Source organism: Dendropsophus ebraccatus, chromosome 12 (assembly GCF_027789765.1).
Source record: "Dendropsophus ebraccatus isolate aDenEbr1 chromosome 12, aDenEbr1.pat, whole genome shotgun sequence".
Lineage (NCBI taxonomy): Eukaryota > Metazoa > Chordata > Amphibia > Anura > Hylidae > Dendropsophus > Dendropsophus ebraccatus.
The window spans coordinates 53614285-53639274 of record NC_091465.1 but is presented as its reverse complement, the minus strand read 5'-3'; the positions used below and the strand labels follow the sequence as shown (position 1 = coordinate 53639274).

The 24990-nt window shown below is 42.9% G+C and overlaps 1 protein-coding gene across 16 annotated transcripts in view; it reads right to left on the bottom strand.

Moving 5' to 3' along the window:
* Positions 1-6692: 6692 nt before the first annotated feature.
* PHLDB1 (pleckstrin homology like domain family B member 1) overlaps positions 6693-24990 on the bottom strand; it is a 158500-nt gene continuing 140202 nt past the window's right edge. For 11 of the 16 annotated variants that reach the window (XM_069948946.1, XM_069948938.1, XM_069948940.1 and 8 more), the window contains 4 exons: positions 18423-18508; positions 18305-18334; positions 8542-8580; positions 6693-8333 (listed from right to left, as the gene is read on the bottom strand). In XM_069948946.1, coding sequence (XP_069805047.1) covers positions 8193-8333; positions 8542-8580; positions 18305-18334; positions 18423-18508 — 296 coding nt within the window. In that variant the 3' untranslated portion in view covers positions 6693-8192. The remainder of the gene's footprint in view (positions 8334-8541; positions 8581-18304; positions 18335-18422; positions 18509-24990) is intronic. The other 5 variants (XM_069948941.1, XM_069948944.1, XM_069948948.1 and 2 more) reach the window with 2 other exon arrangements.

Below are 24990 nucleotides of genomic sequence, written 5' to 3'. Positions count from 1 at the left end.
TGCGGTGCTCGGCACTGCTTGGGAGCAGTCTTCGCTTTATAGGACGCACTTGGTTTTTCCCCCCACTTTGCGAGGAAAAAAAGTGTGTCTTATAAAGCGAAAAATACGGTAATTGTAAGGGGCAGCATGACCAGCAGGATAACATAAACACTTGCCTACCTTGGGATGATAGCTTTAGATCTACAGTGTTCAATACTACAAGTGAGGGCAATAAGTTATGGATGAGGAATTCTTACTCCTACACTTTATAGACTTCATGCAGAAAGTGTTTCAAAAGATCACGCAGAACCCGCACCATTAATAAGGGAAGCAGAAGAATGTTGGTACCTTCCATCTTTTGGTGTGTACCACCCTCGTAAACCTAACCGAATCAGAGTGGTGTTTGATTCAAGTGCACAGTATGAAGGCGTCTCTCTCAAAAATATGCTTCTTACTGGCCCTACCCCAAATTACAGCCACCTAGTTGTCCTTATCTGCTTCAGACAGGAACTTGTTGCACTAATGGCCGACATCCAAAACACAGTTGTCACTGAACTCACGGAGAACAGTGAAAAAATTCCAATGAAGTACTCAATCAAGAGTCTCCACTGATGCCCCCAAAAATTTAAATATGCAAAACAGGAGTCCGTGGAGCCTCGGTTGCGAGTCTCAAAACACGGGATAGCCAGATATCTCTAGCCTGTTGCCACGAGGTGCCTCCATGATAGGGAGAGCACCACACCACCCTGATAAATAGCCCCTTAAGTCCCACTCGGTTGCGAGTATTGGAACATAAATAGGGAAACACCAGGGTGGCCCCATTTTGTCAATGTCTAACTAATAGCCAACATCCAACAGATGTTTTATTGCTTCATCATAAGAGAAGATAGCAGATACTATCTAAGGTTCCTATGGCACAAAGACAATGACTTCAACAATGAAGTCATAAATTATCAGATAAAGGTACATGTCTTCAGCAACAGCCCATCTCCTGCTGTAGCCCAACAAGGTGAGGAGTAGTATGGTTCTGATGCTCATCAGTTTGTTGAGAAGAACTTCTATGTAGATGATGGACTTAAATCTTTACCCACAAGTGAAGAGGAAGTTGATCTTCTCACCACAACGGAAAAGATGCTTTCTGTAGCGAATCTTAGACTTCACAAGATCATCTCAAATAGTCAAGAGCCAATGAAAGCCTTTCCCTCAGACGATCACGCGATCAACTTAAATGACCTAGATCTAAACTCTGATGCTCCTCCTGTGCACAGCCATGGTTGTTGTGGAAGGTCAAACAAGATACATTCACGTTCCAAGTGTCTGCTTGTAACAAACCTATCACCAAACGAGGAGTGTGAACAGAATTTATGGTCTTCTTGGATTCATCAAGACTGGTACACTCCACTACCTATCAAGAAACAACAAAGGTGGAACAACAACATATGGAAAAGGTCTCTGCAAGTAGTAGAAAAAACTCCAAGTTCTACGATGTTATGCTCCTAGCTCCCTTTCAGCTGCCGTCAGAAGAGAAGTCTATCTATTCTTATATGGACTTCTATGTCCATATAAGTTTTTCTTCACAGATTATCCTGTACACAGCATGTGAATCTCCATGTAACACTTTTTTGACAGGGCCAGCAGCACAGCGACAAAATTATCTTGCTTATGCATAAACTACTATTTAGCCTAAGCTAGACATTGCATAATACTTGTCCACCTAGAGAGTACATCACTCAAACCTGGGGGGATAATCTCACTGTGTGGTATATGATATGTAGCGTTGTGTCTAGCTATTTTAATATTGTAGTCTGGCAAGTGACTAGTAAGATGTATCCATTTTCTCCTGATGATACCACTTATATCGGTGACAGAAACACATTTGGAGGTTGTACATAAACATTTAGGGGGGGATTTACGAAGTGTACGCCAGGGAGAAGGTGCAGATTCGCCCCCTTCTCCCTGGCGTACGCCTCCCATTAGCCCCGCTCGCTCGATGGGTGGGCTGGTGGAGCTTGCTGGGGCGTGATAAGGCGGGGAGGAGGCGTGGCCGTGTTTTTTGGTTAAGATATACATTTTGTTGTATTATAATTAAACTAATGAAATAAGCACATTCCCACTCTACAATCACAAACAGAACTCCGTTGCGGTATTACCCCTGTTTGGCATCCCTCTCTGACGCTGGCCAGCAAATAGTCATCTCTCATGTGAATGCCTGAACTGCAACTGTCAAAGTGCATGTAAGCTTAGGTTGACATTTAAAATGGTAGTAGTGGTCTTGGTCCCCTTGCTAATGATGTCTGTCAGGACACAGTTCATACTGTTCATACTCCTGCCTGTTGACAAACAGAGTGGCATCCTCAAATGGTATGAGCAATCGGGAGGCATCATACATCATCTGCCAGTGGCCAGTGAAGCTGCCCTAATGGCCCATAAGAAAGTCCATCACTGACAATTTCTGCTCGTACAGTCCAACATGTGGCAGACAGAGTTCCAACATGTTCATAACAAGGGGTGTTTCAGACCTTTGTGACTAGAGCAAAATTTTACGCTTTGTAATAATGCATTCTAAAGGCATTTTTCGATCTTCATCTCTATGGCACCATTGTAAAAGAGAGCACAGATTAACAGCCCCATCTACTTACCTGCCCCTAATAGGGACTGACTAAAGAGGAATGGGGAACCAGCGCAGTGTTTCTCCTGTGAAGAAATTGCTGGGCATTGGAAAGCGAACAAAGTCAGTTTCCGTCCTTCACAATTCTGGCTTAGACCACTGTCTCTTTGAAATCACCCAACTTGATCATCATTCTGGCACTCTATGAGGGGTAGTGTGTAGAATCCTGGAAGTGGCGTGGCTATAAGGGTCACAATGGTCACCACGGTGACCAGGTCAGAAAACAACAAGCTCTCCTTCTATTCAATTGTATCAGCACATCGCTGATACAACTGAACAGAGTGCTGGCAGGAGCCAGGGAGTCCTTCCATTTTTTGTGTAATGCCGGCAGAGTGATTAGCTCTATCTACATCAGAGATGGGGAACCTTCTGCCCTACAGCTTTTGCAAAACTAAAATTCTCAATATGCCTTAACAGCCAAAGCTTTAGATCCCTGGATTACATTATACAGACCTGACCAGAAGAAGCCAGAACATTGGAGCACAGCAGGAGCCTAGGCAGGTGAACAGAGTAATATGGACTGTGCTTCCCAACTCGTGGCTCTCCTGGCAGCAGAAATACAACCATCAACTTGTCTTACTGAGTAAATGATTGGAGTTGTAGTTTTGCAACAACTAGGAGAGCCACAGGTTAGAAAACATTGATTAGACAATGGCACAGTATATGAAGGGGAAGAAAGTGGCACAGTACATGAAGGAGAAGAAAGTGGCACAGTACATGAAGGGGAGACAGTGGTACAGTACACTAAAGGGGGCAGGGGCACAGTTAATTTAGGCATGGTGGCACTTCAGTAGGGGACAGTGGTATATATCATTTAGACATAATTGCACAACAAAGTAAAGGGCAATGGCACCGTTCAGTAGGGGGGTAGTGGCATCATTAAATGATGTTAAGGGGCACAGTGGCAGTTAATTTCTTCAGTACGCTATCCTCACCTGTTTTATCCATGCCATGTACAGTGCTCCAAGCCACTTTTGTTTACCTTCCTACAGATAATACACGCCCAATTACTGGCTTCAGGGGTCATGTGTCATCCACTGCTGAGGCCGTTGATTGGGAGTATACAGGCATATCCTCTCTGCAGGAAAGTAAATAAAGTTAGCGGGGAGGAGAAGCAGAGCAGCACCACTGGACATGGAGATAAAACAGGTGAGGATACCATATTTAATTTATTTGTCAATGACAGACTATGGGGGAGATTTGTTAAACTGGTGTAAAGTAGAATTGTCTCAGTTGCCCCTAGCAACCAATCAGATTCCACTTTTCATTTCTCACAGATTCTTTGAAAAATGAAAGGTGGAATCTGATTGGTTGCTAGGGGCAAATAAGACAATTCTACTATACACCAGTTTGATAAATCTCCCTATCTATCTATCTATCTATCAGGATTTGCATAGATGAGATGTTACCTAAACTACAGTCATCTTTATGGTAGTCTGGGTTGGATGGAGAAGAAAGCAAAAATAAACAACAAAGATGATGTCACCTTTGAGTCACTGGATATTAAGGTATATTCTGCCTCTGACTTTGTCTAATTGTAGGGGAGGGGGGCAGCTAATTTTTAGACAAGGGCCCGCTAGCCTTTAGCTCTGCCAGTGCATCCTGACATATGGTCTCGGTTTCAGTGGAGCCCTGGCTGTGAGCTCATAGCTCCAGCAGTCAGGCCCGGGACAAGGAGTTTTGGTGCCCTAGGCAGAGAAGGCAAATTGCGCCCCCCCCCCCCCCCGAACCCAGCGTTATCAGAATCGGCGGTCAGTTTCCCTAAAGGCCCTATTCCAAGGAACGATTGTCGGGCCATATTCAGCTGATAATCGTCCTGTGGAATAGTAGGCAACGATCAGCCGACATCGTTCATGTCGGCTGATCGTTGCATCGTTTGTCTTTCAAGCATGTTGAAAAACAAACGACTGATTCTATCATTTTACTGCAACACATACTGTACATGCCTTCACCACTGCAGTGGGATCCGGTGCCTTGCTAAAAAACATTTTTATCACAGGTTGAGAGTGTCAGGGAGGTGGGTCTGTGACAATGTCTGTGCACGCCCTGCTCTATGGCTGCTGCATCTTCAGGTCGTCTCCACTCCTCCAGCTGTCACTTATTCTGGAGGACGTGGCAGCTTGAAGATACAGCAGTGGCCAGAGAGCAGGGCGTGCACAGACATCGTCACAGACCCACCTCCCTGGGATAAAAATGTTTTTTAGCAAGACACGGGATCACACAGCAGCGGGGAAGGTTTGAGACAGCAACTGTATTGCTTCCCACTGTGCCAGTGCTCCCCCTGTGCCCCCATGTAGTAGACAAGCCCCCAAAGCACCCCATATAAATTGGTTTGCCAAATATGTGCCCTCATACAGTATAGGAGATCTTCTTTGTGCCTCCATTTAGGTAGGGTTTAGTAGTGGAGGTATTGTGGATAAGGGGTGTAGTAGTACAGGTATAGATGAGAGGTGTAGTAGTGGAGGTATTGTGGATAAGGGGTGTAGTAGTACAGGTATAGATGAGAGGTGTAGTAGTGGAGGTATAGTGGATAAGGGGTGTAGTAGTTCAGGTACAGATAAGGGGTGTAGTAGTTCAGGTATAGAGGATAAGGGGTGTAGTAGTACAGGTACAGATAAGGGATGTAGTAGTGGAGGTATAGAGGATAAGGGGTGTAGTAGTTCAGGTATAGATAAGGGGTGTAGTAGTGGAGGTAGAGTGGATAAGGGGTGTAGTAGTTCAGGTATAGATAAGGGGTGTAGTAGTTCAGGTATAGATAAGGGGTGTAGTAGTACCGGTATGGATTGGATGGAGTGTTGTGTCAGTACATGCAGGGAGTTGCAGTGTTGTCACAGGCTGACAGCTAACCTGTGACAACACTACAACTCCTTGCATGCACTGACAGCCTATGACATCACTACAACTCCCAGCATGTACTGGCAACCTGTGGCAACACTACAAACCTGTGGCAACACTACAAATCCCAGCATGCACTGGGATCCTGGGAGTCAGTACATGCTGGGAGTTGTAGTGTTGTCACAGGCTAGCTGTCAGTACATGCTGGGAGTTGTAGTGTTGTCACAGGCTGACAGCTAACCTGTGACAACACTACAACTGCCAGCAAGTACTGGGAGGGATACACACACATACACTCACTCACTCACTCTCACACATACATGCATACATCCACTCTCACACACACATTCCCATGCAGGCACTTACATTTCATGAGGGACCTCCTTCTATCTTCCCAGCACCTGCAGCTCCTCTGTCATCCTCCTCACCGGCACTATGCTCTCCCGCCCCTCCCCCTCCTGTCCTGCACAGACAGGAGACTGAAGCCATGAGGTGAGAGCCGGTGAGACCTACAGACTGCTGACAGGGGAGGGAGCACGACCCCAGACTGCATCCTAGTGAGAAGGACAGCTCTGTAAAAGTCTGTTCTTCTCACTAAGCAATGCAGTATACAGCCAGCAGCACCGTCCCCTCTCTGTGAGTCACCTGGCCCCTACAGCACTCCCGTCAATGCGGCCCTGGTTACAGTGCAGGGTGGGCTGGCGGGCGAGCGGGGGACAGGATGGATGGGTAAGAAAATTAATTACCCATCCAGACTGCGCCCCCTGTAGTTTTGCGCCCTAGGCCATCGCCTACCCCTGCCTACTCTTTGTCCCGGCCCTGCCAGCAGTGCATGTGGCATGTTTTGGCTGGCATAAAGCGTATTGCTAGTTGGTGTGCCCTGCCGTCCTTGATTGCAAGGGATCTATGAAAGCTAGTAGGGTGCGATGAAGCAGCAGGGACTGTCTAGAGGACTCATGGTTTCAGCTGCATGAAAGTGAAAAAGGTTCCCTTGAAGTCCAATCCAACTACACAGGCTATCAGCAAGAAACACACATTTGCACAATTATGATTATTGACCCACGAAAAAGAAAAACCCTCAGCTTGGCCACAACTGTAACCCAAAAAAGACACTCTGACTTAAAATTTACTATTTAAATATTCCAGAGAGGATTAAGAAGGTTCCATCTTATCTAAAATAAAACAAAGACTCACAATAGGTTTTTGGTCACCTCCCTTTTATTTAGGAATAAATGTGATATGATTAGGACTGGGCATAAATATGGAATACATTTACTCATTCTACTCTCCACATGATTTGTCAACAAGATACAGGTGTTAAAATGTCTCTGACACATAAAAGCATTGTAGTGTATCTACATTCAGTGATTCTCTCTGGCCAGCAAGGGAGCCTCAACAAACCAGAAAAAAAACAAACCAAAATGAACAATCCTGCTTTGAACCTGAAGATGGCTATTGAATTTGCTGTTCTTTAGGCAAAGTACATTGAAGGTTTTCTGTTTATCTGAATACAAGATAAAGGCACAAGTGGTATAACTGATTAACACAACAAAAGGTGTCCTCTGTAATAATATAATATATATATATTTATATATGTATCTGTTGCTGCCATGATGCTTCTACATGGCTGGCTTGTCATTTCAGAGACTGCATTACTGTAACACAGGAACTCGAAAATAATTAGATATTAAAAAATATACAGATATAAAACGGCATGTAAATACCCATTTAGATCATTAACATGGTATAAGCCTAAAAAAAATACCACTCTATTTTTCTATTAATAAAACTGGATAAAGTAAGCACACAATCTATAGCTGCACTCACATGGCAATGAAACATGGGATTCAGCTGGTACCATTACATGGGGTTCATGTCCTTTTTAAGCTTTTTCCCTTTCATCCTTTAGGGTATGTCATTTATGTCATTTAGGGTATGTCTACTTTTAGATATATAATAATGAAAAGCTAAAATATGTAGAATGTCAAAGTATGACAGGACAGACTACAGAGAAAAGCACCATACAAGATATTGTCTTGTTGCCTGATTAAAGTCAATGGGTCTTTATTTTCCATGGGAGGATGTCCATCTTTCTTTCGTTGGCACAATATTGCACATACAAGTGATCAGAAACAGGTCTTGACTTACATATTACGAGGGATATGTGTCTTCCCTTCCACTTTACTCCACAATGACATGAAGCTCACATGTATGGGAGAGGAAAATGGCTTCATGTGACAATCAATAAACACTTCCAGAATTAACACATCCAATGGTAACACATACAGTGCGCAATCAAGTCTCTACAATTTTCCAAGCTTGAATGTCCTGTGAATATCTTGCATCTTCACGTTGGACTTGCTTACCAGTTTTCCTTGTTGATATTTCTATATATATATATACACACACACATATACACAAAATCGCCCTAGTAGTACACATCTACAGAAGACAATAGGATAGTTAGTTCTAGTTTCCTCCAATAGTTTTTCTTTTTTAGCACAAGCTATTGATACATGGAGATAAAACCTGATATATGACAATATATAGAAGAATACCTTACCTTAAGAATGTACAAACCAATAAAAATGAAACAGTTTTATTATATAGTCCTTTTAACAATACAATACATGGCATTATTTTCTTTTTTCAATTCCATTGTGGTTCCTGAGGAGCGTAACAGTAAGGAGTGCTGAAACTTTTCTTTGTATCAGTTCATGAACTGTGTGTATCCCTCAGCTCCTGTCACAATGACATCCATCCAAATCCGCATGGCCTCTGGTGAAGGAGCTACCATATAATACAGCCGATCATGAGTTTTGACGCAGAAGGTTAGCGCTGGGTTTGGACTCTATTAAAGAGAAACAGAAGTGATTGATTATTTTATTAAATTGCAACTTGCCTTTTTAATAATAAAAAAAAGAAAGTAAAGAAAACATCTGTTGATATTAAAAAATTGTGATAATAAAAACACAATGAGCTACAGCTCTGAAGAATAACCCAACTGTAAATGCAAATCGGTAAAATACAGAGAATACTGTGGACACACTCTCACCCACCTCCTTCAACAAGGGTACAGAGAGAAAATCGGATATCTGCTACAGAGGATAAGAGAGGAGTTCAGTGCAAGTAATGACACAGGCCAGAGTTACATCGTCAGACACTCAAATATGCACAAAGAACCTGTCTGCATGAACACTTCTTCTGTACACAAGTTATAGGGTACCGGTACACCAACAGGGTATCTTGGGTCTCTTAGGAAGCTGTGATACATGTGTGCTGGTAGGCTGTAGAAAGTCTGCAGTAAACATACATATACTGCAGGTTTACCAGTCAATTTACCGGACAGATGAAGTGCCCATGTATACAAGCTGAAAAGTCATTTATGAAACAAGCATAAAATACAAAAAGTTACTGGAGTGCCGTACAGGTACGTATGCTATAGTTCCTTATGATTCCAAGGTTAAAAGAGAGATGGACTCACGTTTCAGTTGCTGAAGTATTTTCAGTTTTATTTTCAGGGATCTTGGCATGATGTATTCATACTAATCACTTGCGGGCTCTCTCGGGTGTGCATAGAACGGAGTGGGCGTTCCTTACTGCCGTGACGCGACGTTTCGGGTGGACCCCTTACTCATGCGTACTGGCTAGTAGGATCTGCTCCTTCTTATTCACATTAGCCCGGCCCCCTACATGTCGTCACTAAGAAAATAATACAATATACAAGCATAAATAGTACAAAACTGTATGGCATCAACGTAATACTTATAATGAATTCATGCTTGTGTATATAAATATAAACATGACCATGTTCTGTTCTATTGGCCAAGCCTATGTTATAAAAAGTAAGCCGGGGATCGATCTCTATTGTTGTAACAGGAACGGTTTAAAACTGCATATTTCATTTAAGCCTTGCGGCTCTAGACTATTTAATGTTTTGATCCAATAACATTCTCGCTGTAGCAACTTTTTCCTCACTTCTGTCTGTGTGCCACTCATATTTACTTGTTCCAATATTACCCAAATTATTAGACAAATTAAAATCAGATTAAATGAACATAGAGCATTAATAAGGAAATATGCAAAAAAAAGAGGTAAAGGAAGAAGAAAAAACATATGGAGAAACTACAGTAGCCCGGCATTTTAAACTAATGGGACATCATGTATATGAGTTGAAATGGGTAATATTGGAACAAGTAAATATGAGTGGCACACAGACAGAAGTGAGGAAAAAGTTGCTACAGCGAGAATGTTATTGGATCAAAACATTAAATAGTCTAGAGCCGCAAGGCTTAAAGTGTCACTGTCGTGAATTTTTTTTTTTTGCAGAAATCAATAGTCCAGGCGATTTTAAGAAACTTTGTAATTGGGTTTATTATCCGAAAAATGCATTTTTATCATGAAAAAGCAGTTTGAAGCTCTCCCCCCTGTCTTCATTGTTCTCCTATGGAGAGAGCTAAAGAAAAGACCAAAATAGGACAACAAAGAGTTAATCTACAAATCCCTCACGGGATATCTCCTGTGACAGTCACCAGTGACCTGTCTGAGCTCGGATTAGAGCTGTCACCCAGCTCCGTGCCTGTAATCCTCTGTTATCTGCTTTCTGCTGCCGGCTAACTCCCTCCTTCTTCCTCCCCCCTCCCCTCTCCCTAGAACAGACAGGGTACGTCTCCTGCAACAAGTCACAATTTTCAGATTTTTCAGAGTGGATGAAAAAGAGGAAGGAGGGGGGGACCTGGGAAAAGGCTTTTTACATGCAGATAATGGCAGATTTGGCTAATAAACCCAATTACAAAGTTTCTTAAAATCGCCTGGACTATTGATTTCTGCAAAAAAAAAAAAAAATACGACAGTGACTCTTTAAATGAAATATGCAGTTTTAAACCGTTCCTGTAACAACAATAGAGATCGATCCCCGGCTTACTTTTTATAACATAGGCTTGGCCACTAGAACAGAACATGGTCATGTTTATATTTATATACACAAGCATGAATTCATTATAAGTATTACGTTGATGCCATACAGTTTTGTACTATTTATGCTTGTATAACTTATATTGTATTATTTTCTTAGTGACGACATGTAGGGGGCCGGGCTAATGTGAATAAGGAGGAGCACGTCCTACTAGCCAATACGCATGAGTAAGGGGTCCACCCCGAAACGTCACGTCACGGCAGTAAGGAACGCCCACTACGTTCTATGCACACCCGAGAGAGCCCGCAAGTGATTAGTATGAATACATCATGCCAAGATCCCTGAAAATAAAACTGAAAATACTTCAGCAACTGAAACGTGAGTCCATCTCTCTTTTAACCTTGGAATCATAAGGAACTATAGCATACGTACCTGTACGGCACTCCAGTAACTTTTTATATTTTATGCTGATATACATACACGGGCTAGTGGCAGCCTGCGCAACTGAGAGTGCACACCACCTGTGTGAGTGATTGACATGCACATGAGATAGTGAATTTAGTTCACACAGATACCTTTTACTTGATTTATGAAACAAGAACAGTAGAACAGTACAGACCTGTACTGCTTCTTTATTTGGATTTGTGTGCGGTTTGCAATCATTACAATATGGAATACTATTTTTACATCATCAAATGGACCTTTAACTAAGAAAAGTAGCAAGATGGAGATGGCAAACAGTCAGACCAAATGCCACCATCTCACCACATACATAGTTTTATTCTCTATACTTATTCTTACTGACAGCTTGTGGTGACAGTCACTTAGCAAAAGAGATGGTGGATGGCTTATACTGTTATTATGTGTATTAGGTACCCTGCTCTATGCAGATACATAGCCAGAGCATAGAACAGCTAAGAAGCTGAGCCTTATGGCCCTATTCCACGGAACGATTATCGTTCGTTTTCGGACGATATCGACCGCTACGGACGATAATCGTTCCGTGGAATAGAGTGCAACGATCAGCCGACATCGTTCATGTCGGCTGATCGTTGCAGTCGCTTGTTTTTCAACATGTTGAAAAACAAGCGACTGATATAGCAACGATCTGCTGCCGTCGCTCCGTTGAATAGGAGCGTCGGCAGCAGACGCTGCTATATCCTATGGGCTGCCCGGACGATCAGCGATCCTCCGAGCAGCCCCCCCCGCAGCTCCCCGCCGCCCCTCCCGCACTCACCCGCTAGCTGCCGACGCGCTGAATAGCGGCGGCAGCGAGCGGGGAACGAGGAGCAAACGAGCGCTGACAGTGCTCGTTTGCTCCTCTTAACGACCCGTGGAATACGGGCTTTACAGATTATGGATGTCCACAAATTACACAGGAGGCCTCTCATCTGTATGTAACACAATGGGCAGAATCCCACATAATCTAATAATCTGCTAGTGTCTAAAGATTTTTAATGTGTCAGGCATACGTAAAAGGAGTTTTATGAGATGACACCCCTTTAAAGGCTTCATATTATTTTTAGTTTCTAATCATTGTACCCTAATCTGATCTGTGTGTTTGTGTCTTCAGGAGCTTGTACTTAAAATTTGTGGTAACACCCAACAGGTAAAGCTGCAGTGTATGGTGTGGACAGGGAGACTATTTACTACTGCACTAATGCACTACTAAATGTGTTCCAAAAATGCAGTATTAGATGTTTATACATAGTAATATAAGCTGCAATTGGTTCATAAATGACTCCTAAATGACTGTGACAGCCACCAAGTCAACACATACACCATGCAGATTCATCTCAATTCAAGTAAAGATGCATCTAAGATAGTCAATGAGATAAAAAGCATGGAAACAATACACACACACAAACACACACTGTCAATGGGGAATTAATATGTCCTTAAAAAAATATACATGCAACACTGCATTCTAGGGGCCCATTTACACAGAAAGATTATCTGACAGATTATCTGCCAAAGATTTAAAGCCAAAGCCAGGAATGGATTTGAAAAGAGGAACACTTACAGGCTTTCCTTTATGACCAGATCTCTGTTTATAGTCTGTTCCTGGCTTTGGCTTCAAATCTTTCGCAGATAATCTGTCAGATAATCTTTCTGTGTAAATGGACACTCAAACTGTCCATTAACCATTTGAGGACCAGGCCCAAAATGACCCAGTGGACCGCGCAAATTTTGATCTTAGTGTTTTAGTTTTTCCCTCCTCCCCTTCTAAGAGCTCTAGCACTCTCAGTTATCTATCTACAAGCCATGTAAGTGCTTGTTTTTTACAGGAATAGTTGTACTTTGTAATGGCGTCTTTCATTTTACCATAACATGTATGACGGAATCCCAAATATATTATTTATGAAGATATAAATAGGTGAAATCGTAAAAAAGAATGCAATATGGTAACGTTTGGGGGGTTCCTGTGTCTACGTAATGCACTATATGGTAACAGCGACATGATACTATTACTCTATAGGTCAGTCCGAACACAACCATATGCAGGTTACACAGATTCTCTAATGTTATATATGTATTTTTTTTATGAAATCCTTTTTTTTGGCAATTAAATATTAATAAAATGGGCCTATTGTGACGCTTATAACGGTTTTATTTTTTCACCTACGGGGCTGTATGGGGTGTAATTTTTTCCGCCATGATCTCTAGTTTTTATTAATACCATATTTGTGAAGATCGGACGTTTTGATCACTTTTTATAGATTTTTTTTAATATATAATGTAACATAAAATCGGTAATCCGAGCACTTTTTTCCCTCTTTTCTTCTACGCCGTTCACCGTTCGCAATGACGCTTGTTATATTTTAATAGATCGGACAATTACGCACGCTACGCTATATTATATGTTTATCTATTTATTTATTTTTATATGTTTTATTTATATAATTGGAAAGGGGGGTGATTTCAACTTTTATTGGAGGAGGGGTTTTGGGGTAGTGTAATAGTGTTTTGAACTTTTTTTTTTTTACACATTTGAAGTCCCTTTGGGGGACTTTTACATACACTAGTTTGATTTATACACTGATCATTGCTATGCCATAGGCATAGCATTGATCAGTGTTATAGGCGATCTGCTCATTGAGCCTGCCTGTGCAGGCTTAGTGCAGCAGATCGCCGAACGGACCGTACGGAGGAAGGTGAGAGACCTCCGGCGGTACGTTTTAACCGATCGGGACCCCCGCAGTCACAGGGGAGTCCCTGTCACTTACACTTAAACGCCGCGGTCGCGCCGGTGAGGTCCCGGCTGCTCACTGCAGCCGGCCCCCACCTCCTATGAAACGCGCTCCACTCCGGAGCGCGCTTCATAGCGGGAGAAACACCCAGGACGTAGAGTTACGTCATGGGTCGTCTGGGGACAGACTTCCATGACGTAACCCTACGTCCAGGGTCGTCTAGGGGTTAAGACAAGAACTGGAAAACAGTAAAATCAACTTGACACCTTAGGGTCCTTTAACATGGCATGCGAGGACGCAAACATTTGCACAATTTATCATGCTTTGTGGAGATAATGCAGCCGGGCTGCATGAACAATTACTGGATCGTTCATGTGGGCATTAACACTCCTTGTTATTGTCCGCATATCTCCTGATTACACAAAGAAATGATCTTTTGTGCTGAGATCAAATCATCCAATGAGCGGAACCATTTGCACAGAACGATTATCGTCTGAATGAGCATTCCTTAAAACACTAGTTTGTGATAATCGGCCTGTGTAAATGGGTCTTTAGAAGAATATAGACATTGCAGGTTTTATTGTGCCAACCTTCACCTCCTGGTAAAAGATGAAAAGTGCTTCTCACAACCTAACATCTACAAGAATGCTACACAACATTTGTAAAGTGTAGAGACCACTTGTACAACAATCTGTCATCCAGATTTTTGCTGCCTGCTTATTTGCTTGAAGCAAGTTTCAGAGTAAAACAATAAGATAGGAATAGCCATATAGCAATATGCAGGCATCACGTGAGGGAGCTGCAAGGAAATGCTGCAGACACTAACTAGGTAAGTAATGGGGTTATTTACAGGCAAAGTATATTACCGCATTGTTAAAGGGATATTCCCATCACCAACTAAAACTATTCCCATCTCAAGTTAAATGTTTTTGCACATACAATAATTTACAGTAGCAAACTTGCCTCCTTCTCCTGATATGCCTGCTCTTTCCATTCCGTTGTTGACAGCTTACTGCCTGGGTTATTGACCTATACTGTAACTAACTAACTAATATATATACACACACACATATATATCAGCCAGACCAAGACTTTTACAGCAGAGTTGGAGTCAGTCAGCTATACAATGAGCTGTCAACAATGGGAGAGAAAAAGTGGCATATCAGGAGAGACAAGTTTGCTAAGTGAATGTATTTGCAAAGATGTATAACTTGATGGGCCCTACAAGTTTAAGGATTCATTCTCATGGAACATGGATGTGGAATGCCTGTAACAGACTCTCCCCCGCCTGGGCAGCATCTGTGATAAGATACTGGGAGCGGGGGAACTGTACAGATATGTGCCGCGCTGTAATGAAGCAGCCGTGCGGCTCTGTCATTACATTGCAGGGCATATCTTTACAGTTCCCCCGCTCTCAGTATCTAATCACAGATGCTGCCCGGGCGGGGGAGAGTCAGTTACATGCATTCCACGTCCATGTTCTGTGAGGAACGCGGAATGTGTGAATGCAGTCTTACTTTGTTAGTTGAGACCCCTGTAAAAGTGGCCATCTCACCAGAGACAATCTTTTATTAAGTACTGCAGCAATTGGCTGTCATTCCAGTCACCTCAAGCGAAAATTTGATTTAGCCAGAGGAAGCGATGGCTCGGGAGACATTTCCCCTGCAGCTACAGTAATACAAGAACAGCTTGGGCCCACCATAATAAAAGATTGTCCCACAGAGTTCTGGATAATAAGTGAGACAACCCCTTTAAATACAAATCATCATCATTGATAGATATCTTTGTGGCAGCGTAAAATTATAACAGCATACTTTCATATAAAACTGCCTATTTCTACATCAGAAAATAAGGCCTTACACAAATGGCACCAATTTGTATGAAGCTTAACTATGGCTCCATTTCTACTTCATGAGGCTTCATATGTACTTCCTTATGCCTCCAATTTTTTACACACCAAAAAAAAACTTGGGATGTCTTTCATTACATGTCATAGAGTTTGGGGCATGTTTCATTACATGTAATATGGAATGCAGATACATACATATGCTTACTGATGTAGGCTGTCCGGCACCAACTGTAGCTAAATTGCTCTGTACTAGATGTGAATTGCTGTACAGGCTTTGAGCACACTGATTATATGTATGCATGTAGGCAATGAAATCAAAGAGCAGTGCTCTGCAGTTTCTACTGTGGTATATGCAAGGCACAGTCATCTTTTAAAGGAGTAGTTCACAAAAAAATGTTTTCTTTCAAATCAAGAATTGTAATTTACTTCTATTAAAAAAAAATCTCAAGTCTTCCAGTACTATCATCTGATGTATGTCCTGCAGGAAGTGGTATTCTTTCCAGTCTGGAGAGGTTTTCTATGGGGATTTGCTACTGCTCTGGACAGCTTGTCTTGACTGGACAGAAAACACCACTTCCTGCAGGACATACAGTACTGGAGATTTTTTTCGTAAAAGTAATTCTCTGGCACTTTTGGGCACCAGTTATTTTTTTTTTGTGAACTACTCCTTTAAGGCCCATGATGATACCCAGTTTCCCAAAAATAAGACATTGTCTTAAATAAATTTTTGCTCCCGAAGATGTGCTATGTCTTATTTTCAGGGCATGTCTTATTTTTCCATGAAGAAAAATTAATGCTTATTGTTGAACAAAAAGAAATGAACATTTATTATATACTGTATAGTAGTTGTCATCACAAACCAGCATAACCAGACAAAACCATCCACCTCCACCCTGCCCTCCCCTAGCAAGAAGAAGATTTGCTTGCAAGAGCCTCATTGATGTTTTCATCATAACAGTCATTGTCACTATTGTCTAAAATTTATCTGAGGGTCACTGTACGCAATACTGCTGCACTGTATATGTTGCTACTTTGACACCAGGAAAAGCCCCAATGTATACCTCTAACAGAGTCCCATTTTCATATACCCCATTTTGACATTATATTGACATTTCTCATAAACATGAGTGTCCCTTGTTACTTGCACTAACATGCAAACCGAATAATATACAAAAACAAGTCACAGGACGGACTTTCTAGCAAACAAAAGCAAAGTGGGTGGCAAAACACAGAACTTCCCTCAGCACTGATATGATTTAGTGAAGAAGTTATTCTGTACAATGTAACATAACCCTTTAAAACGTTACTGTCTTTTGCAGTTACTTTTTACATGTCCTTAAGCAAACAAGTGGAAATTAAGAGTGAGATCGGAAGCGTTTAGTAAAGCTGTAGTGTCCATGGTACTGAATGAGCACACATGACAATAGGCATCTCAACCAGGGCTATGGAGTGGGAGCTAGTTTTTGCTGGAGTTGGAAAAAATGTGCTGACTTTAAAAATGTTATAATTGAGTTTTCAAATGAACTTTATAAATGTTCTATCAATCTAAGGACCTTATTTATTAAAACCAGAAACACTTTTCTCACATACATTTACTGGTAGTTACACGGGGTGAAGCATTTCCTCCATATATCAGTAATAAAGCACTGGCCCTATTAGATAAGGATGGTATATAGTTGGAATAGTTGGGGGTCACTATTTGGCAGTTTATTTCTGAGCTGGAAGAGTCGATTGTGTGTGGGGGTGCTCTGTGCTGTTCTCTTCCTGGTTGCTGGATGATTGTATATAAGCACCAGTGTAATATTAAGATATTCTGTGTAATATAAAGAAGGAGGAGGGGAAACCATAAGTAGTGTAGCAGTAACCTCTGTCCTCAATGTGGTGTTTTCTCTCTGGGAGAAGACTGTGTTTTTCTCCAGTGTGCTATGGCTGCAGCAGGCTGTGTGTTTGTGCTATGGCTGCAGCAGGCTGTGCGTGTTGAAATAAAGAGGTCTTCTGGGCAACAGTGAAAAATTCAGGGGGGTGGTGAGATGATAATATTAAGTCCTATTTACACATCCCCATGCCCCTGCAGTGCAGCATCACAGCTCATGATTGTCTGCTGGGCTGCCTATCCTGTGATGTCACGGTCCCACTCAGAAATTCTCACTCAGCCAATCAATGAGTGAGGCGGGACACAGCTGCGGTCACTGACTAGCTGAGTGGTAGTTTTTGTGGGGCTGCAATGGAGTAGTTCAGTGCACTGGAGGCAGGCCCAATGCCCCAATATCTCCTCCCTCAGCTGACAAGCGCCTTGTGAATCAAGTCCCTCCCCTGACCGGCTCTACATCGGCTTGTCATCCAGGGTAGGAGACATCGGAGCACTGGGGGCGCATGGCCCACCTTCAGCATACCAAACCACTTCATTAGCATATATAAAGAGCAACGGACCTTCTAGATAAAAGTAGCAGAAAGACTTTAAAATACCGTCCATAAGAACAATTTTATCAAATATTCCTTCATATTTTGTATTTAGATGTTTCCACAAAGTTCTTAGACAGTCCACATTTATAGAATACTGTAGATTCATGCATCGCTGGTGCCAAAGAATACAGTGTGTGCAATAAGCATCAGTAACACGTACAGGCTTAGTGGATTACAAGCCTCCAATTCACATTAATATGTCCAGAAGTCAAAATAATGTTAGGACAAGTGACATGCAGTTAATATTAAAAACCAAAAGTGAGCTGCTTAAAAGCATCATCACACAAACAAAACACATGTCCTGAACCAGTGTTATTTCTAGAGTGCACTTGTCATTGGGATTATCTTAGCAGAGTCAGGTATGTGGACAAGTACATAAATGGCTTGGGATGCAATATACGTACAGAAGCCAGACTGAGGTTAAAAATTCTTTTCTGTAAGGATAGAGAAGATGTTACTTGTATACTACTTTTAGCTGCAAATGAATGGAGAACATGATGCGGTATGAACAGTCTTCATTACCTTGGCTGCACTTCTAAGATGGTCATAATAAACCTCTTCTATTGCCTGGAAGTAGATGACACCTTTCAGCTTTGCTTCATGCTTGTCTGCAAGTTGAGCAATTGTGAGGTTAGCAAAAATAAGAAGCTCTTAAAAAACAAAATAAACTATATATTATTATTATTAATATTTTTTCATGAACACACACATTTTATATATACAGTATACACACACACAACTATATTTACATAAACATCCACACTTCAATAGACAGAAATCTTCTACTCTTTATTGTTGGTTGTTTACTTTTATATACTGCAGCACGTTTTATTTTCATTGATTTTCACATACTGTACAGTAATGCTAATGATAATGTGATATATAATATATATATATATATATATATATACTGTATATGAACCATATTATTCGGCTGATTGGTTCCCTTTAAACTAGGGCTCGTCAAGTTAAGAGTTTTTGGAAAAATCATTTAGCAAACCTGTCTTTTTTTCCTGATATGCAGCTTTTTCCTCCCTTTGTAGACAGCTTGTTGTCTAGGTTACTGATCACCACTCTGCTCTGAAAGCAGGGCTGCTGTCAGAGGTCTGTGTGGTCACATGACAGCAATAGGGAAAGGGGGTATTCAGCCTGGACGAATCAGGAAGTGAGCATCACAGAACTGTGCAGGAGGACAGTGACAGAAACCTTTGTATGCAGTAGTGTGAATGGCTGAGTGTAAGTGCAGGCACATTATAGCAGCACTGTATATAGCTGAGTGTAAGTGCAGGCATATTATAGCAGGAATGGAGAGGATGGGAAACACAAGGGCAGACAGAGACTGCAAAAAGGAATGAGCAGGGCAGATGTGAGCAGAGTATAGCAGCACTCTCTGTCAGGGCCGTTTCTATAGGCGGGCCGGACGACCGCACAGGGCGCCGACAGCTAGGGGGCGCTGATGTCACCCGCGGCCGAACGCCCGCCCGTCCGCCCCATCATCTGCCCCTCTGGCCGCCCCTTTGCCTACCCCATCACCTGCTGTGGCGCCGCCCGCCCTCAGCTTGAGGCCGGAGGCTGCATTCTGCCTCCGGCCACAAGAGGCCGCTGTCTCCCCCCAGAGCTCCAGCACAGGAGTGACGCGGGACACAGGACCTGCTGTGCTGCATTGAGGTGAGTATAACTGTTTGTTGTTTTATACAGAAAGCCTGGGGAAATGCCTACATAGGGAGGGAGGGGGGATACCTACATGGGGGATGCCTACATAGGGAGATAGGGAGATAGGGAGGGAGGGAGGGGGGATACCTACATGGGGGATGCCTACATAGGGGGGGATCTAACAGGGGGGATGCCTATATATATAGGGGGGGCATCTAACAGGGGGGATGCCTATATATATATAGGGGGGGCATCTAACAGGGGGGATGCCTATATATATATAGGGGGGGCATCTAACAGGGGGATGCCTATATATATAGGGGGGGCATCTAACAGGGGGATGCCTATATATATATAGGGGGGGGATCTAACAGGGGGGATAGCTACATGGGGGATGCCTACATGGGGGGGATCTAACAGGGGGGGTGCCTATATATATATAGGGGGGGATCTAACAGGGGGATGCATATATATATATATATATATATATATATATATATATATATATATATATATATATATGGGGGGATCTAACAGGGGGGATAGCTACATGGGGGATGCCTACATGGGGGGGATCTAACAGGGGGATGCCTATATATATAGGGGGGATCTAACAGGGGGGATGCCTATATATATATATATATATATATATATATATATATATATATATATGGGGGGATCTAACAGGGGAGATGCCTATATATATATATATATATATATATATATATATATATATATATATATATAGGGGGGGATCTAACAGGGGGGATAGCTACTTGGGGGATGCCTACACGGGGGGGATCTAACAGGGGGTATGCCTATATATATATATATATATAGGGGGGGATCTAACAGGGGAGATGCCTATATATATATAGGGGGGGGGGATCTAACAGGGGGGATGTGTATATATATATATATATATATATATATAGCTCTAACAGGGGAGATGCATATATATATATATATATATATATATATATATATATATGCAAAAAAGGGGTCCGTGGAGCCTCAGTTACGAGTCTCAAAACACGGGAATAGCCAGATATACCTCTCTCCAGAGAAGGAATCCCATTGCCAAGGGGTGCCTCCTAGTGGGGAGAGCACCAAACCACCCTGGGGCAAATACCCCGAAACTGCAGTCTGTGGATGGATGCCTAGCCTTGGTAACCCTTGTCTTATGTCGTTATACTCGCCACAGAGTTAGACTTTGACTCACAAGGGCCACCCTGCTGTTTCCCTATTTAGGTCCTAAAGCTCGCAACAGAGTGAGGACCTGAGGGACTACGTATCAGGGTGGTTTGGTGCTCTCCCCACTAGGAGGCACCCCTTGGCAATGGGCTTCCTTCTCTGGAGAGAGGGATATCTGGCTATTCCCGTGTTTGGAGACTCGTAACTGAGGCTCCACGGACGCCTTTTTTGCATATTTAAATTTTGTATGGGACAATCAATGGAGACTCGTAAATGAGTACTCCATTGGAATTTTTCACTGTTCTCCCTGAGTTCAGTGATTGTTGTGTTTTGTTGGTCTATTTATCATTGCCCCAGTAGCCAGAATCCTGCTCCACACTGACGAGGGGCAATTACCCCGAAACTGCAGTCTGTGGATGGATGCCTAGCCTTGGTAACCCTTGTCTTATGTCGTTATACTCGCCACAGAGTTAGACTTTGACTCACAGGGGCCACCCTGGTGTTTCCCTATTTAGGTCCTAAAGCTCGCAACAGAGTGAGGACCTGAGGGACTACGTATCAGTGTGGTTTGGTGCTCTCCCCACTAGGAGGCACCCCTTGGCAATGGGCTTCCTTCTCTGGAGAGAGGGATATCTGGCTATTCCCGTGTTTGGAGACTCGTAACTGAGGCTCCACGGACCCCTTTTTTGCATATTTAAATTTTGTATGGGACAATCAATGGAGACTCGTAAATGAGTACTCCATTGGAATTTTTCACTGTTCTCCCTGAGTTCAGTGATTGTTGTGTTTTGTTGGTTTACATATATATATATATATATATATATATATATATATATATAGGGGGGGATCTAACAGGGGAGATGCCTATATATTTATAGGGGGGGATCCAACAGGGGAGATGCCTACATGGGGGGGGGGAATCTAACAGGGGATATGCCTACATAGAGGGGATATGCCTACCATGGGGATGCTATCTGCTGGGGGGCTAACTAACTACCTAAACTGGGATGTCTCCTACATTGGGTGTTACTATATATAGGGGGGGATGTTTAACTATCAGGGAGATTACTTACAGGGGTTATGGCTAAATGCCTAAGGGGGTGGGGGCTAACTAACGGGGGATCACCTGCAGAGGGAATACTACATACTGGTGGGCTTACAATTGGGGGGATCCCTACCTGCTACGTGCTGTGGAGACTACCTACAGGGGATTAGCTACACTGCAGACACTACCTATTGGGGGAGGGGGGGGGCATCCTGCACAGGGAGGCCTAACTTCTAAACAGATGCACACAGGGTGGCCTGTGGACATTATTACTATATTGGGGGACACAGCAGAGGATCCTAGATACAGGGGGCAACCCACATACCTACTGACTTTACTGCAGATGACTCAAAAAAAAGTAGAAGTTGTTGAAAAAGTGCGGAGCCTAAGATGTTTGTCTGGCAGGTTCAGAAGAGATGAATTGTGGCTGCAAGAAATTGTCATGGGGGTACGGACCAGAAACAGAGGAAAAGGGGAAGTGACACCTCAGATCAAAGAAGACGTCACCCATGAGTAACCGACTTTTTTTTGCCCCAAATTGAAAAGGGTTGAATAACTGTGCTCTATGCCAGTGATTTTCAACCTTTTTTGAGCCGCGGCACACTTTTTATACTTAAAAAATCCCGGGGCACACCACCAACCAAAATGGCACAAAATGACACTAAAACAGTACATATTATACATATAGTTAATAATATAGATTCTAAATGTATTTATACTCACTCAGTGTGAAACCTGGGCCTGTTTTCTTCTCCCCCCTGTGCTTCTCTCCTGTGCCTTTCTCCACCATACTTCTCCCCCCTGCTTCTCTCCTATGCTTCTATCCACCATACTTCTCCCCCCTGCTTCTCTCCTATGCTTCTATCCACCATACTTCTCCCCCCTGCTTCTCTCCTGTACTTCTCTCCCCCATGCTTCTCTCCCGTGCTTCTCTCCACCATACTTTCCCCCCCTGCTTCTCTCCTGTGCTTCTCCCCACCATACTTCTCCCCCTGCTTCTCTCCTGTGCTTCTATCCACCATACTTCTCCCCCCTGCTCCTCTCCTGTGCTTCTATCCACCATACTTCTCCCCCCTACTTCTCTCCTGTGCTTCTGTCCACCCTGCTTCTCTCCTGTGCTTCTCTCCACCATACTTCTCCCCCCTGCTTCTCCCCCCCAATGCTTCTCTCCACCAAACTTCTCTCCCCCGTTTCTCCCCCATCCCCAGGTTTCTCTCCCCCATTGTTTTCTCCTGTTTTTTACTTCTCCCCCCTGCTTCTCCCCCCCAATGCTTCTCTCCACCAAACTTCTCTCCCCCGTTTCTCCCCCATCCCCAGGTTTCTCTCCCCCATTGTTTTCCCCTGTTTCACAGGGGCACCATAGTTTGAGGAACTTTCCCCGCGGCACACCCGACCATGTGTCGCAGCACACTAGTGTGTTGCAGCACACTAGTGTGCCACGGCACACTGGTTGAAAATCACTGCTCTATGCCATAATACATACACTGCTTTTCCCTAGTAACAAACGCCCCCGCCCCCCCCCCCCCCCGGCATCGCCTTGGGGGGGGGGCTGCGCTTTTAGCAAGACTCGACCTGTAGTTAAAATTACCTAGAAACGGCCCTGCTCTCTGTCCAGGGAGAGAGGGGTTACAGCTATGAAGAGATTACCTCCCCAGTCCTGTCCCCTGATGTAAGCCCCAGCCTGGATCTGCTATGATTTGGAAGGTAAGGGAGACTACCTGGGTTAGAGTACAGAGCTGTAGACCCCGCTATGCAGACCATGCCCCTCCCAAATCGCCCTCCCACCCTGTACAGGTTTTTTTTTTTTTTTTTTCAAATCAACTGGTGCCAGGATATAGAGATACGTAAGTTACTTCACTTTAAAGCTCTCAAACCAGTACTTATCAGTTGCTGTATGTCCTGCAGGAAATGGTATATTTTTTCTAGTCTGAACAGTGCTCTCTGCCTCCACCTCTGTCTGTGACAGGGACTGTCTAGAGCAGTAGTAAATCTCCAGAGAAAACCTCTCCAGCTCTGGAGAGCTCCTGACACAGACAGAGGAAGCGGCAGAGAGCACTGTATCAAACTGGAAAAAAAAACATCACTTGCTGCAGGATATACAACAACTGACATAGAATCTGACTTAAAGTTTTTAAATAGAAGTAATTTCTGGTAGCAGTTGATTTGGAATTTTTTTTTTTGCTGGAGTGCCCCTTTAAGGAATACTTAAATAATAAAAGTTGAGCTGTGACTGGTCACTATGGGCAACAAAGACAGAAAAACATGAATCATACATCTGTCCTTAATCAATTTTTTTACACAAAAAATGTTTTTATGGTGTAAAAGTGGTAAACTATAAAGAAGTCTATATATTTTGGCTTAACGGTAGAAAATTACACAATGCGTTTTTTTCTTTAATAAATGATTCCTACATTGTAAATTTCACAAATATTCAGGGTATAGCATATTCACCCATATATGTGCAGAATGTCCAGATGTTGACACAAGAGAGGAAAAGTTCATATGCTCACTGTCGAGCTGCAGTCATCACCGAAGATTGCGGCGTTTCAAGGAATGAACCTCTTTTTCATGCTTGAAAAAGAGGTTCATTCATTGAAACGCCGCAATCTTCGGTGTTTGCAGCCGCGACGCCGTTCACCTTCAAAGAGATGACTGCAGCTCAACAGTGAGCATATGAACTTTTCCTCTCTTGTGTCAGCATCTGGACATTCTGCACTTATATGGGTGAATATTCTGTACCCTGAATATTTGTGAAATTTACAATATAGAAATCATTTATTAAAGAAAAAAACGCATTGAGTGATTTTCTACGGTTGGACTTTACGAGGTGCAAGCCCTCGTTCACACAGCCAAACAAGAGAACAGCATTTGCTTGTTATATATATAGTTGGCTCACCATATTCAGACTGACCTGCAGAATAAAGTTAAAGGGTCTCAACGTCCCTGTGTTTTTTTGACAGACATCCTTAATAAGCTACAGGCATACAATTCAAATGACAGCTGAGCTGCTCAATACAGCACCTGGACTGGTGCTAAAAATTATTTCTTGGACTACAAAGCAGCAGACGTAAATCACTGTATTATAATCCAGGGAAACAGCTGAACACATGCACCTGGTCTAGTTTCTAAAAATAACTTTCAGCATAGATTATAGCTAGGAGGTAATTTCTAACTTGCTTGTGGCTAGAGGAAGAGAGT